The 15026-nt window shown below is 42.2% G+C and overlaps 1 protein-coding gene across 1 annotated transcript in view; it reads left to right on the top strand.

The window, feature by feature from the left end:
• Positions 1 to 15026, top strand: part of CDAN1 (codanin 1) — a 31739-nt gene that overhangs the window by 13827 nt on the left and 2886 nt on the right. The window contains exons 11-26 of the mRNA XM_086891776.1: positions 931 to 1139; positions 1759 to 1873; positions 2674 to 2817; positions 3429 to 3595; positions 4157 to 4238; positions 4909 to 4998; positions 6054 to 6108; positions 7096 to 7229; positions 7851 to 7954; positions 9403 to 9552; positions 9963 to 10026; positions 10517 to 10595; positions 11542 to 11699; positions 12662 to 12769; positions 13145 to 13208; positions 14435 to 14637. Of these exons, the coding sequence (XP_086747902.1) occupies positions 931 to 1139; positions 1759 to 1873; positions 2674 to 2817; positions 3429 to 3595; positions 4157 to 4238; positions 4909 to 4998; positions 6054 to 6108; positions 7096 to 7229; positions 7851 to 7954; positions 9403 to 9552; positions 9963 to 10026; positions 10517 to 10595; positions 11542 to 11699; positions 12662 to 12769; positions 13145 to 13208; positions 14435 to 14637 (1926 nt within the window). The remainder of the gene's footprint in view (positions 1 to 930; positions 1140 to 1758; positions 1874 to 2673; positions 2818 to 3428; positions 3596 to 4156; positions 4239 to 4908; positions 4999 to 6053; positions 6109 to 7095; positions 7230 to 7850; positions 7955 to 9402; positions 9553 to 9962; positions 10027 to 10516; positions 10596 to 11541; positions 11700 to 12661; positions 12770 to 13144; positions 13209 to 14434; positions 14638 to 15026) is intronic.

Here is a 15026-nt window from a genome sequence, read left to right as displayed (position 1 = left end):
CAAGGACTTGCTCACTTGATAGACATTCTTAAATGTTGCTTTTTATTATGATCTCTCTCATTAAAACTACCATGACTTAGATGTAGGGATATGCAGTCAACTTTTCCTGTTGCTCAGCATTTTCTAGTTTATGTCTGAAGTGCTGTGTCCAGTCTTGGGCTCACCAGCTCAAGGAAAGACATACAGACTTACTAGAGCAAGTCTAGCTCAGGCCTATGTAAATTATTAAGGCACCAATCATTCTTTGTACTGGAAGAAGCTGAGAGCTGGGGGTATTCAGCATGGAGAAGAGAAGGTTCCAGGTTGTCTTAGCACTGTTATAAATACCTGCTGGGAGGGAATGAAGAAGAGAGGGCAAGATTTTTCTCAGCAGTGCTCACTAACAGGTCAGGAGGCTGACCTGACCGAACAAGAGGGTTGAATTAGATTATCTAAGGGGCCCCTTCTAAATAGTTCTGTAATTCTCTGAGTCTTGAATTGTATATGTGTGTTTGAGGCAGTAGGACATTAGTTTTTAAATTTTATTTAACTCTCTGGAAGTTCCAGGAAAACCTGCTCTGGGAATGTGTAGTGCAGCATCATGGGCCTTGGGGACTGAGCTAAAGAGCCTACTGAGTGGTTCGTGAAGATCATGAGAGTGATAGGTATTCTCTCCACACATCCACACTTAGCCTGCTAGATATGCCCTAGTTAGATGTGTAGGGATGGAATTCCATCTCTCACAAGACCTCTAGGCTGTTTATGGCCAAGGTGGGTAGCATGTTTTGGCATGGGGAAGAGTTGCTCCGTATGTGGGCACCAGGAAAGATCATGCTTGGATTACTCCATAAACAGTCTTGAGAGGAAGGGATAATATGCTGGGTGAGAGATGAAGTGAAATGATGCCTTGTTACAAATATTCCACCTTGCTACTCTTTCTGTCTCCTAAAGATGTGCAAAGGTCCTGTCAGTGGTGGTGCAAGCTGGGGAGACACTCCAGACCAGGATGTCCTTAATATGCTGGGTTCTGATAATCTGAGCCGTCTGAAGAGGCTGCAGGAAAGATTTGTTGTTCCTCAGAGCATCAGAGGGCCTTGTCCACCCCCTTCGTTCCCAGGGTGCCAACAATTCTTCAGGGACTTCATCCTCAGTGCTGGAAGGTGAGCAGCCTGTGCTTGCTGTTCCCTCTGTGAAATGTGTGGGCAGTGGAAGCACCAGCATATTTCTCGTGCAGCAGGGACTAGTCCAGAAAAACTGGGACTAGATTATATGGTAATGATTTTTCTTCTATAATCCCACAATATTTTCTTGGAGCTGTCAGCATTTCCCAGTGCTACCTAAGCAAGGACATTGGACTGGATAAATGCTTCTTGTGTGATAATGCATGAAGCCAAGGTGTACAGGATGAGGCCAGATTAAGGGTTTTGTTTAATGAGTTTTTCACAATTCACAGCATGGGGGAAACTGTCATCTATGGGAGATTTTGATCTTAAATTCAGTTGTTTTATAGATTCCTCCTTTGGCAAATCAATTTTATTATCCTTATGCTGAGACTTGTTACATAGCATCTCTGAAAAAGTACAAAAGAAGAGTGGAAATGAAGGTGGTCAGCCAGTCCTGAGTCTTCTCTCTTGCTTTCTTTTCTGTCAGTCTGTTATGCTGTATGTCTGCTGATGCTTGTTACAACTCACAAGACAAGCTTAAAATTTTGCAGTACGTTAGTTGAGGTTTTACTGCCGTTGTCAGCCCAGTCTGACTCATCACCATCTTTTGCTGAAGTTACCAGTTCAATCAGCACCTGATGGATAGTCTGTGCCTGAAGATTCTTGAACTGAATGGCCTTACTCTGGTGGAGCACGAGCACAGCGATGGGGAAGCAGATATGGAGGAGCAGGTAAGCTTGCTTTGTGCAAACACATCTGTCAGGAACTTCTCTGAGCTGTTCCAATAGTCAGACAATTACTGGCTTGACTGTGGGTTGCTTGGAGCTTCCACCACTGTATTTACAGGACAAGAGCTTCTTAATTTGGTTTTATCATAACTCTGTAATTTGCCTGTTTGTCTGAGCCCCTTGCCACTTGCTTGCATGCTTCGGGGTGCTTCGTAGAACTGTCATGAGTGCACAATAGTTGAGAGAGTGAAAGCCTCCTCTTTATGTTGTTATAACCTGTGTTAGATCAATGAAATAACCAAGTTCAGCTGTGGTATCCCATTGGAATAAGTTCCTTGTTACTTTTCCATATAGAAAGATTTTAGTTACATTGAATTTGTAGTCATCCCTGTTCAATGGTGTACAGGTGTTTCTTCACTCAAGTCTGCATATCAGGGGTGTCACAGCTTATAGTCTATTAGCCAAGTAGCAGCCAAAGGTTTGTGGAGACTTGCAGAGTGGTAGTGCTGTAAAGGAGACAATGTGAGATCAGCCCTGCCTCTCATTGACTCCAAAGTTCTTAATGCAAAGTTATGATTGAGCAGCTGCTTCTTTTAGAAAGCTCTTAAATAATTCCTTCTCGTGAAGAAGTGCAGCAGTGGAGACAGAAGCAATTAAAAATGCTTGACAAATGTGTATTTTGGAAACTTATCTTTATTAAAAGCAGTGACGAAGTGGCCCTTTTGTGTGATGGAAGTTTAGCATAGGCATTTGCTTTGCCAGTGTAGGGAAGCATTGACTCAGCTTGCTTTCCCTCACTTTAGGATGAAAAGAAGCGTTTCACCGTGGCCCTGTTGAGTCTCCGACTCCTTGCCAAGTTCCTGGGCTTTCTTGTTTTCCTGCCTTATCGCACTGCGGAGCAGCCAACCAGAGACTTGCAGGATTCCGCGTTGGTGCTGAGAAACCAAGTAAGAAACTGAGCATTGCATTTGCTTGACAGGCACTTTTTCTAGCCCAAGAAGGATTGTGTGTGGTCATGCACTTTCAAAGCGATCCAGTGCTTCCTGGGATGATGTTGTATGCTTCTGTGTCCCTGCTGTTTATTCTGGGGTTGGGAACAAAGGTAAAAAGAATTTGTGTAACCTCAAAAAGAGGGAGCAGTGTGCCAATGGTAAGGTACTCAGTCTTCTGTTATTTCTGCTAATCTGGGTCTGTCATACCAAAACTTTCACCTAGAGAAGACAACTTGTATTTATAGCATAAAATCCAGCTACCAGGACTGGCTGTGTTAGTTTTGCACTCATCTCCCAGCAGTGTATCACTGAATGGAAGCATTAGACCTTGACTCCACTTTGTACATAGTCAGGCTTTTAGCCTTGCTTTTGAAAGTCCCCTTTGGTTGCAGTCATAGTTTGGTTTTTACCTCTGGTCATGTGCAAATAAGTGTTTTTGTTAGCCAGAAGTCACCAGTACAGAAGATGAAATCCTAGAAAGAAAATTCAAGATACAGATAAAAGTTTTTCTATAAGCATCAAAAGATAACTTCAAACCACTGGTTTAACTTCTCTTGTCCTTTAAGACCCTGCCTGTACTGGATATATTAAAGCTTCTGAGACAATCTATTCGGGATCAACGTTCTGTCCTCACTATTCCTTGGATTGTGGAGTACCTTTCCCTTGTGGATCATATTGCTCCTTTCCTTGATTATTACAGGAAAGTGTTTGGTCTCTTGCTGCAGGTATACAGGTAAGAGCCTAGGAAGCTATAGCTATAAAGAACTATTCAGTGAATGTTTTATTTTATTTTTTTATTTTTTTTTTGTGCTGCAAATCATGCATACTTTTTATCTTGAATAAAGCTGCAAAGACGATACAGCCTCAACTTGGGGATTAATACTTGATTCAAATATATATTTTTTATCAAGTAAATAAAATCTTTAAATCCTAATTGATCACTCTATGTCTGCAACTGTGATTGACCTTCCAGCTGCAGCTTGAATTTTGACCTTAAACCTATGAGGTTTCCAATGCCTAAATAATTTTCTAATTTTATTTCCTAGATACATGAGGAAAATTTGAAGCACATTCTAGAGAATGGCTTGTCTAGTGTAAACTTAAGACAGGATGTTGTAATGCAGGTACATACAAAAAAGTAGAGCTTACTCTCTCTTTAGGCAGACATGCAAGGAATGTGTTCATGGTGATAGATAGTGTAATTGGTAAGTGACTGGTTAGAGAATCTTTTTCTTAATGAAAATTGAGCTGCTGAAAACTGACATTCTTTCTTGCTGCTTCTGCTGCATGGCAGGTTAATGGTCCTTTCTGAAGAGAAGGAGATGAGTTTCCTGAACAAACTGCTGATCCTTGCAGTTCTGGGTTGGCTTTTTCAGGTAGTGTCTCCTGTGTGCATGTAACTCTTCTCTGAAGAAAAAGAAGGGCACAGAACTCAACACAAAATAGTATTGAAATTAATTAAAACAATTCAATACAGTAGTTTTTTGTTTTATCATGGGTTTTTTACATTGGTATGGGGCTTAAAGAATAAGTGTATTATAATGGAGAATTATTTTCCTTCAGTGGAATTGTGTAAAGCAACAAATTTTTTTTCCGATAGGAATTGCAATTGCATCTGAAACACATTCTGTACTTACTAATCTTCAGCCTTGTAAGAGAATTGGCAGCTGGTTCCTGTTAGAACTGGAAGCTCTTGTCACAAAGGTGGTGTGCTAGCTGTCAGCCTTGACTTTCTGTGGATTTTATTAGATAGAAGGATGGTGTGTGATGAACTTCTAAAATTCTTTTGTGCCTCCAGTTGCAAACAAATTAATTACTTAGCAGGAAACTGTTGGAAATGTAGAAGATATTGTATGGGGAGGGTAAGGAAGGTGGCTTTTGTTACTCTGTTCACAATAAGTTTTGAATTTTATGGAAAATTCTTCTCAAGGCAAGAGGATCCTTAGTGCTAGGGGTTCTCTTTTGTGGGTGGCAGGGTCTGTTATCAGAAATGGTGGAAGTTACTGACTGTCTTTTGGATTGCAGCTACTGGGTTTTCTGTTTCAGGTTCCATCAGTCCCTGAAGAGTTGTTTTTTACTACTGATGACAGGCAGGAGAGATTTATGATGGATACTGTGACATCTGCTCAGGCTTTGGTGAGTTAGTGCAGCAGCATGTCCTCTAAATCTGTGGGTGAAGATGGACCTACCACTTCCTCGGGAGCTGTAAGATTTTTTTCAGGAGCTTGGCTTCAGGGCAGCTGCACATGAGCAACTGAGCATATGGAGACCAGTGGATGTGATGCCCAGTTTGTCCAAGTGCCTCAATTGCATTACATCTGTGTTATGGGTTGTGAACTTCGTGTTACAGCTCTGGGTTTTCTGTCAGGCAGGAGCCATCTCACCTGCTGCAATAATTTGCAGAACAGGTGCCAAGTGAGCTGGTAGAACTGTAGCTCTTCCCAGAAATAAGCAAAAGTAATGCTGAACAGAAATAGAAAGGTGGGAGTGTAAGAGCAAGGTTGCTGTTTGTGAGATCACCTGTTTTCCAGTGTCATGATTAAGGGTGGCTGAACTGCAAATGGTATGAGCAAGCAGGAAAGGAGGTGAGGGTATGGCATGTGTGATGTTTCAGGTAATTCCTAGACATGCAAGGAGATATATAGTATTCCATGGAAAAGGGGTATGGATGCTAAGAAATATTGCCTTGGTGGATGGATCAGAAATTCCTGTCCCTCCCATGACCCTGCCTGTGCTGTGTTGATACTGAGGTGACATTTCTCCACGTTGGCGTCGCGTTCCAGTGAGTCTGGAGGAAGGCACTTGTGGAGGTGTAATAAATAACATACAGCTACGATACATCTGCATAGCAGATGGGCCTCATTTATTTTCCACCATGGAAATGTTTCTCCCTTATGAGCTGTGGCAACAGTCACAGTTCCCTTCTTTAACGCAGCCTTTAGCTGGGCATTGATAGTGATCAGGGCAAAGGCTGAGCTACACTAATAAAATGAAGAGCAGCTCATTCTCTGTTACAGGGCTGGACTTGGGCTGCAAAGTTCATAATTTTACTGTGTCCTTGGAATCCAGCTATTGTTTTAATGGAAAGGTAGCCCTGAAACCTGCCTGTGACCACATGTATGGGATTTCTGACTTGAAGACTGCTTCTTTTGTGCTGTATCCTTTCAGCATTTCCTTCATTTTCTCACCAGGACTTTGTACCCTTGGTGGATCAGCAGTTACTTTATACTTGCTGTCCCTATCTTGGTGAGTATTTCACTTACTTTTGCTGTCTACATATTAGTATGTATTTACTTTTTACAGCCAGTTGTTTCTGTTTATTGTTTGGTACTGTGAGTCCTTGGATCACCTTTCTTACTCCTCCTCACAACTTAAGGTCTCAGTTGTGTCTGCAAGAACCTTGATAAGAAGCTGTGTTGCAGGAGCTCCTACAGCTGTAAATAGTATCTGGTGAAGCTGGGGGAGGGAGGCTACATACTCAGGATAGTTGATCCACAGAGCTTGATTCCAGAGGGACAGGGGAAGCCACCCCTCACAAGCTGTAAGGAAGCATTATAACAGCACTACTTTTCCATCCTAGGTATAGAAAGAGGTGTTTGTACTGCATGGAATGTCTTTGATCCTTGAGCATATTTCTTCTGCCAGGCAGAGGGGAAGAATCCTTTTGTGTCCTGGTGTTTTGTCAGGTTGTAGTTTGAGATAGCTTTTTAATGGAATCTGTCTACCAATGGTAAAATTCTTCTCTGTAGACCACAGAGTCCCAGATGAGGAGATATTCTTCTTCTTGGGACTTAATGGGAAAACTGTGTTAAACCTGTGTCACAAAGGCTTCTAGGGGTGAATAGGTTGTCCAGCTTTTCCCCCAGTATTTGCTCCTGACTCGTGGAATTTTTTGTTAACTGCTTACCTTGTTGTCCTTGTAGACTTTATGGTTCTTGCTTGCTGCACTAAAAAGGAATGCATAGAATAACCTGCTCCCTTCTGAACAAGTCCCATGTGCTAGGGGGCTTTTTGGAAGCTTCCTCTTTTCAGAGCCTTGCTGTGTCCTGCTGGTTGCACATGTGGGATGCCCCCTCTGCTTCACTGAAGCTTCTGCTTTTGTACAAGCTGAGAGAATCTGCTCTGGGAGCAGGACTGGAAAAGTGAAAGTCTCTTTCTTGAGTTTTGGTATTAATTTGTTTTTTCTCCTTGCTTATGAGGTTGATGATTGCTTTTGTGTGTTTTCTTGTACAGGTGAGCTGCGTAAACTGCTTGCCTCTTTTGTGGCTGGTAGTGGAGGAAAAAATGGTGGTTTTATAAGGAAAATCACTCCCACAGCTGCAGAGTCCTTAGCACCCAAGGCTTCTGTCACACAGCGGAAGCTGCAGGTAATGAAATGAGGGAGTCACAAGGGGCAAAGAGGCAGGAGAAATTTGCTTGTGTAAGGTTACACAGTGGTCTCTTGGTGCCAAGGAAAGAATGGACCTAGATGGCAGGGAAACATTGTGTTTAACAGTCAGGTTTTCTGTTGTTTTTCTGTTACAGTCATGTGGCTAGAATATGGTGTGGGTGCTGAAATCCAGATAACCTCAGTAAACATTTTTGCAGTTGGAATAACTAGCCTTTTATTTATCTGTTTCTCTCTTCTTTAACATTAAATGTTGGTATGTTTCTTGTACTTTGTTTTGGTTAGATTGTAGCCATGCTTTCCACTGAGAGAATGATGTCTGTAGGAGCCTACAGGACTACCAGCCTGTAATTAAAAGGGCTTCTTCTTCCAAAGATGAGCCCTGTCTGGTGACTCACTGTTAGACTCTGTCAGAACTCTCCCATTTTCTCTACAGGTTTTTTGTAGCTTCAGAAACCTTGATAACCCTTTGGGTTAAATGGTTAGAAGGGAGTAGGGAGTAAAACTGGAATGATGAATGCTACAGTGGCGGGAGGTTCTAGTGGAGGCAAATTGTCTTTTCCTACGTCTCTAATCAATTGCAGCACTTTCTCTTAAACAGGTAGATTTGGAACAGGCCTTCTTCCACAACCAGCCTCCTTCCCTACGGAGAACAGTGGAGTTTGTGGCAGAGAGGGTGGGATCCAACTGTGTCAAGCACATCAAGTAAGTGCTGGTCACCTGTTCTGTGACTTTGCATTACAATTAGGCAAGGAGTTGATCCTTTAGACTTGTGTGTATGAGGGAAAGAAGCTTCCCTGGGAAGTGCTGTGTAGCAGAACACCAAGGCTGTGTAAGACTGTGACCTGCAACATCTCCTGCTGTAGAGGGGAATTTGTGAAGGGATGTAGAGAGGAGGGGAATACAACTTTTGGGGCACTTTGTGTGTGAATGTAGTGCAGTGTTGAGGCTTTGTAGCCTGTTCAGAACATTCTTGTTAAGGATAGGAAAATCTCATATCAGAAATGACCTCTGGAGGTCACTTGATCCAAACTCCTGCTCAAAGCACCCAGCTTTCAGATTAGATCAGGTTTATTGGCACCTTTTCCAGTTGGAAAAGTTTCTATCTCTTAAGGATGAGGATTCAGCCAACCTCTTTCTACCATGTTCTAATGCTTAATTTTCCCAGGCTTTTTGAAAAATATGTCCTTATATCATGGCAGAATATCCATTATTCCAGCTTGTACATATTCCTGTCAATCTAGCAGTGCTCTTCCTGGAAGTCTTGTTCTGTCTTCCCTGTAACTTTTCCTTCTCCCTTCAGCTTTTTCTTTCTCCAGGCTAGGTGAAACTGCCTCTCCCTTGTAGGTGTGTGCTCCAGCATCCCAGCTATTTTAATATTTTTTTTTCTTTTCTCCTGCAGTTACACAAATTGTCAATGGCTTTCTTGTCCTGAGATCCCAAAGCTGGACACACTACTCCAGATGCAGCCTCTCAGTGATGAGGGAAGCAGTAACTTCCCTTGACTTGCTGGCTGCACTGTTGCTATTGTCAGCCCAGTATAAGGTTGGCTTTCTTTGCACACTCCTAACTCACCTTATGTTCTGGGAGCCCTAGATCTGTTCTGCAGAGCTGCTCTGTAGCCAGTAGACCCCAGCCTGTACAGGTGCACAGTCAGCCCATTTTTCCCTCTTTTCACAGCCCTCCTGTGTGGCAGCCCTGCCCTCCAGCTCATGAGCTTGCTCAGAGTTTGCACTGTTCTGTTGTCCAGCTTGCTGAAGCCATTAAATGTTACCAGCCCCTAAGGACTGGTAGTTGCAGTGGGCTGCTGCTGACATCTTTGAACTTCTGAGCACTATCAACTGAGCATACAAGGGTACTGCTGCCAGAAAGGAGACCTGTAACCAAATAGGTTTTTAGTAAAACCTAAAGCCTTTGGACTCTTGAGTCTTAGTGTTATTTTGGTGTCTTCATTGCTGTTTTCTTCCATGCATACAGAACAAGGGGATGACACACTACTACATACAGCACAATTGCTTTGTTTTTAGCAGAGTGACTTACTGCCTTTGAGATGGGTATCCCCCTAAAACGGGGAGAAGAGCTGGATACAGTTAGTGTGCACTGTTTCCTTGTATTGATTTCAGTCTGCCTGATTGTTGTTGGTTTTTTTGCAGGGCAACATTGGTAGCAGAGCTAGTTCAGAGGGCTGAAGTCATGTTGCAAGATAAAGTGAAGGAGGAGGATGTTAATCATGACAAACTGCTTGAAGAGGTGTGCACTCATCTATATGAGGAAGGGGCCCAGGCACTCATCAAAGGCAGAGAGTAAGGAGGAAAAGTTATTTAAACTTGTGCCTTCCCATCTCTTCTTACTACAGAATCTATAAGCCTGATTTAGTTTGGCCTGTCATGCTCAGGTTCTGGTAACTATAAACCATGCCCTCTGCTTTTCCTATGGTGAGTGTCTGCTGTGCCTCCAGCCAGTCAAAACTGTGTTTGTAAGAAGGAATAAAGGTGCTGTGTGTCCCGCTGCATCCAGCTCCAAACAGACATCCACTGCAGCTATTTTATTTCTTGTCTTTGGAAAATTGATATTGCAGCTTAATTGCTTGTAATTATCCTTTCCTTGGCTTGTTCTTCTCATCTGATTTATTGCATTGCTACATAATGAACCTCTAAGTGTTGTCCAAGAACTTAGACTAATCCTGTGGCACACTTTCTTCCTTTTCTTGCAGATTTTGCAGAAAAAAAGGTCCTGAGGCAGTAAGGGTGTTGTTGCCAGAAGAGACATCTGCAGCAGTATGTATTTTACCTTAAACTTCTTAAGAGCATTGACTTTGTCTAGATCATTACCATTTTTCCATTGCTGCTTCACTTATCCCTTAATAGCTCAGGTCAAGCGAATCTATTGATGCTCTCATGGGAGGATTGAGAGACAGCTAAGGAGAGTCACTTCTACTGAGCTGCCTTGCATATTCTGGGTAAAGTGATACTCCAGCTCATAGCTGACTAATGAGGCTAGAATGTTATATAAATTGTGTTTATCTTGCAATGATAGTGCATTTGTTTTAGCATCCACTTCCACAAAGAGTTGATGAGGTTTGGAAAATCAAAACGGGTCAGTTGTATTGCTCAAACCAGCAGTTTCCATAGAGGTGGTGGTGCTCAGTTTAATTGTTGCATGCCAAAATTAATCTTTTTTTCCTTTAGACTTCCTTCTGAATTTTCACTGACTGCAGTGCTGTGGCTGATAGTAAATCTTCTATCATTTGTTATCCTCCCTGTAAAGGTTTTAAGTAGTGCAGAAAACATTGCAGTGGAATTGGCTACCGAGAGAGCTTGTGGCTGGCTCTCTGCCAACATTGCAGGTGAGTCTTTTCACCTTGAACCTGTGCATTGTACTCTCTTTTCTGAGATGAAGGGACAGACAGTGTTATAAAGTACTTGGTCCTGTTTTTTTCTTCTTTTAATGGAAAACATGCAGTTGCTCTGTCCCTCCTTGTTTAGGAATAACAGGAATGATTTTTAGCTCTAAGAAACTTCTTTGGGGATCTTTTGGGCTTGGCCCGTGGTACTGATTTTTAGTCTTGTAGGATGGTGAGAGTAAATGCTGTGGAAATGTCATCTGAAGTTGTCTTAGCATTTGCAGTGTATAGATACAACTGCTCCCTCAAGCCACCTTATGGTTCATATGTACAGAGCGCTTCTGAAATCTCTGTAAAACAAACACTTCTTGGATTGGGTGTGTTTTCTGCAGGCTGAAGGCAAATGTAGTCTTTTTTTTTCTGTAATAATGCTATGGCAACTCTTCAGAGTCTCTGAAAACCCATTTTTTTCAAGAGGTTGTGCCAAAAGCCTGGTGAAGAATGTCCAAGTACCATTTGCAGCCACAGGAGTTTAGTGTTTTGGATGCTGATCAAAATGTATTTTGGTAGGAGACATATGGTTTTTATGGGCACAGTGGTTGAACTGGTATGATCACACTGAATCAGCTTTCTACTTTGGCATTGCCTTCTGGCTTAGCTACTGTGTTTGTTAAAACTATGGAAATATTTTTATGGGAAGAGAGATGAGTTGCCAGTTGTACCTGGCAGTGATGGGTGGCTGTCTTCTACAGCTGTGAGTTTGCACACCCTCTCCACATGAGCCTCTGCCTATTAAAATATAGTGGGAGGTCAGAGAGAGGGGGTTGAAAATGTAAACTTCTTTCCTTATTTGCTGTGGCCCTTGGAATGAGAGGCTAAGAGTGTTTGGAAATGATTCTCTGCTTCAGTGGAGACAAAAACTGAAGCAGACAGGATTTGTTTTCTGTAGCACTCATCAAAAGGGAAGTGAAGGCAACCTTCAACAGAATGCTGAAAGTCCCAGGATTTCCCTTGCCAGGCGAGGATGCTCCTGAGTTGAGAAGGGACTGTACTCCAGGCTGCCAGCACTGTGCTCCATTTCCCTCCCAGATCATCAATGAGATTAAGGTACACGGTATTCACTTCCTGGCTTGCCTTTCTGCTTTTCACATGGTGTTTTTGTGGTTTGTTTTTATTGTTGTTTTGTGGGGATTTATTTGTTTGTTTGTTTAGGTTTTTTTTAAGAGAAGATTCTGGTTCTGAGGAGGTGGCTGTGGGGAGTGCTTAGGAAGCACGATGGAAAGTTCTCAGGTTCTTCCCTGCTGGCTGTGTCTAGATCTGAGTTCCCTGTTAGGGACTCTGTTAGGAGTGCTATCTCAAATACAGGATTTCTGGTAGCATGGCAGTGTAGCTTTTTTGATATGAGTAGGATGGAAACCACAGTGCAGACCATGGTACTGTGTACAATTTTGAAATCATTTAACCTATGTACCCCCAAAGGAAAAGAATTCTGAACCCCTCACTTTTTTACCATTATATATTCTGGCTGTGTTTTTTGCAGCAACTTATCTGCTCGGCAGACAAGTAATGCTTTAGGTTATCACTGTCATTGCTTTCTCAGCAGTTGTGTGAAAATGAGTTCACATCCTTTAATGCTTTCTTGCTTGTGCTAAAATAAAAAAGGGGGGGGTGGGGAAAGCTGAGTGAGGAAACCTCTGGGTTGGCACTGAAGCTTCCCTGAAAATATATGAGGGCTCTGGATTTCTCTAGCACTTCTACCCTGAACTTGCTTGCTGTGCTGCCAAATTTATCTAGAGCTTTCAGTGCTTCCTTTACTTCTAAGGAAGATGAATTTGGTGCCATCATTGAATTTTACTTCAGAAGATTAATGAGAACTATGCTAGAAAATGAGATCTTGGTAAGGTTGTGAAAAATCTGCTTTAATCTGTGTTATGAAATGTATATACTAACTTAGGTTTGGTTTTAATGAGGACCCAAGAACTATTTATGAACTGCTCTGTCACAGATCCAAGGATCTGATTGTGGAAGAGCAGGATACTAATGTGTGTGCTGTTGTCTTTCTCACCAAGGATGTGCTCTGTGTTGCTGTGGGCCCACGGGAGGAGGGTGAAGTGGTCGACTACGTGTGGCTGGAGGGCCTGCTGGGAAGGTTGAGTCAGACACTTCGATGCAGAAAGGTAAAAGATGTAAAAAAAGCAACAAAATCCCCCTTTGAATCACTTTGGGCTGTCTTGATACCTGTAAACTTCTTAATTTGTCTTGCCTCACAGCTGAGTTCACTTGAGGGGTTTTTATTTGAGCTCAAACGTGGCAACATTGCAGTGCATTTTTTTATACTGTGTAGATCTGCTTGTTACTTCAGCTTGCCCTTGTAAATCCCCTTTTCATATATGACCTTTTTGTCTTTCAGTCTTTAGTGGTCTCCTCATTACAGCTCTGTGCTTCTTGCTGTCAATTGCCTGCTCTTCTCAGATATTTTTTATCCCTTGTGAAGCCCTGTTTTGTGCTGTCTGCTGTGTGTGGGGAAAAAAGTGGTTTTTTGTGTTTTCCAGTTCATGTGTCCCACATCAGAACAGCAGCTGGCCAGGTGTACGGTTGAGTTGGCGTCTTTGCTGGGTAAGTGAATTATGATAAGCTATTTAAGACTGAAATAGGTTACTACAGCTCTCTTAGATCCTTGAGGTCAGAGATTTAAGTGTTTAGAGCTCATAAATATTTAATTCTCTTTGGTGTCGCTGGATCTACAGATGTTTTTTCTGTCAAATTGGGTGGTTGTTCTTATTCTCTCTTAAATTCATTCTGCATATCAGATTTGTATAGTGACTAACCATTCCTCTGACCTGTTTCACACCTTTTATGTGAAAGGTATCTTTTCACATTTTTTATTTATTGACACCTTCAGTTAAATATGGGATATATTTTTCATTTCTGAAATTTCATTAATTATTTATTGATAATATTGTTAATTATTATAGTTAATTATTAATTATTATTTTATTAATTTCATTTCATTAATTTCTGAAAAATTGTGGTTGAGTTAGGGCTTTTTTCCTTATAAGTAAGGGCCTTTTCCATTAAATTATGCTTTTTTGGCTTTTTTTTATGGAAAGAATGGAAGTAACTTGTTTTCTGTGTATTATGACTCCTGTGAACATTTTCAATTTGTTTTTTTTTCTCTTGCTCTGATGTGTAAATACTGTTTTTCTCTGAGCAGGAGCTTGTGATCTCAACACAGGTTATTTCTTCATGGGCAGCCTTCTAATTTTGTGGGTTTAGAACCAGCTTTAGAAATTTTATATGTAATTTGTTTTTTCAGAAAGCAGTTCACATCTGAATATTGTGAAATTTATTCTGGGGGCAGCAGTGTCAACCTGTCCCATTCCATTAGACTGTACCAAGGAAGAAGTGGTATCTTCCTTCTGTTTAGGTTTATCTGCAGTTAAGTTCAGCTTTACTTTCACTTGTGTGAAGTCATGTCTATAGTCTAAACTATGCCAGTCTAAACTGAACAACTGTTCAGTCTGTCTATAGACTTAAATGTTTAACTGTGCTACTCTTCTCTCCTTTGCAGTAACACCTAGGTTTTCTTTGACTAAATATTAGGCTAACTTTCAAGACTTGGGGCTGTATTCCAACCAATTGATAGTCTTTGTCTGAGGAGTATAAATCTCCTCCTATGTCATACTGTGTACAGTGTCAAAGCTCATAATTTTGCCTGTTTCCAAACTCTATTCCTCTTAGGTTCACTGGTTTGAGCTCCTGAAGTGTGCTGCTGAACCAAGATGATGACTATAAAAGGAAGTAATGCAGCTATAAGAATTCATTTCTCATCCTTTTCTTAGTTTCAGATCGTGTTCCTCTGAGTCTTGGGATCAAATGCCCAGAGAAGAGCCCTGAGAGGCTGCATGTAAAGAACAATCCCACCTCTGGCCTCCTAAAACTGCTGTTCTCCATCTGGAAGGAGGACTTTGGGACGTCTGTACCTGTGCAGCTGATCTTCAGCAAGAAGAACATGGGTTATCTTGCAGAAGCTAAGCAGCAGGAGGTACAGCCCATTCTGATGTGTGGAGCAGGCTGGCACCCGTGTAGGAATTCTGCCAGCCCGCCCGCACTGCTCGCGGGTGGCTCGTGTGACCGAGGCCAGCAGGGTTTGGCTGCTGCTGGCTGGCCTTGTTTCTGCAGGGCAGTGAGAGAGGGGGATGTGTGCAGCTTGTCAGGGGGTGGTACCTGCCTGGGGGGCTCTTGAGAAGGCACAGCTTTGGTTAGGAGCCAAGGGCAGAATGGCCCATTTGGCCTGGGACATTGCAGGGGCCGGGCACACGTGACTGTCATCGGTTGCATTCTCGTGTCTTTTATCAGCTTGCATTTCTGCATGCGTGGTGGAGTTACAAGCACCCCAGCAAAACCTGAAAATCACCCGATGTAGTTGCAGGT

This window comes from Cyanistes caeruleus, chromosome 6 (genome assembly GCF_971803275.1).
Source record: "Cyanistes caeruleus chromosome 6, bCyaCae1.hap1.1, whole genome shotgun sequence".
Classification (NCBI taxonomy): Eukaryota; Metazoa; Chordata; class Aves; order Passeriformes; family Paridae; genus Cyanistes; species Cyanistes caeruleus.
Note: the sequence above shows the minus strand (reverse complement) of the source record. Positions and strands in the feature narration are given on the sequence as shown.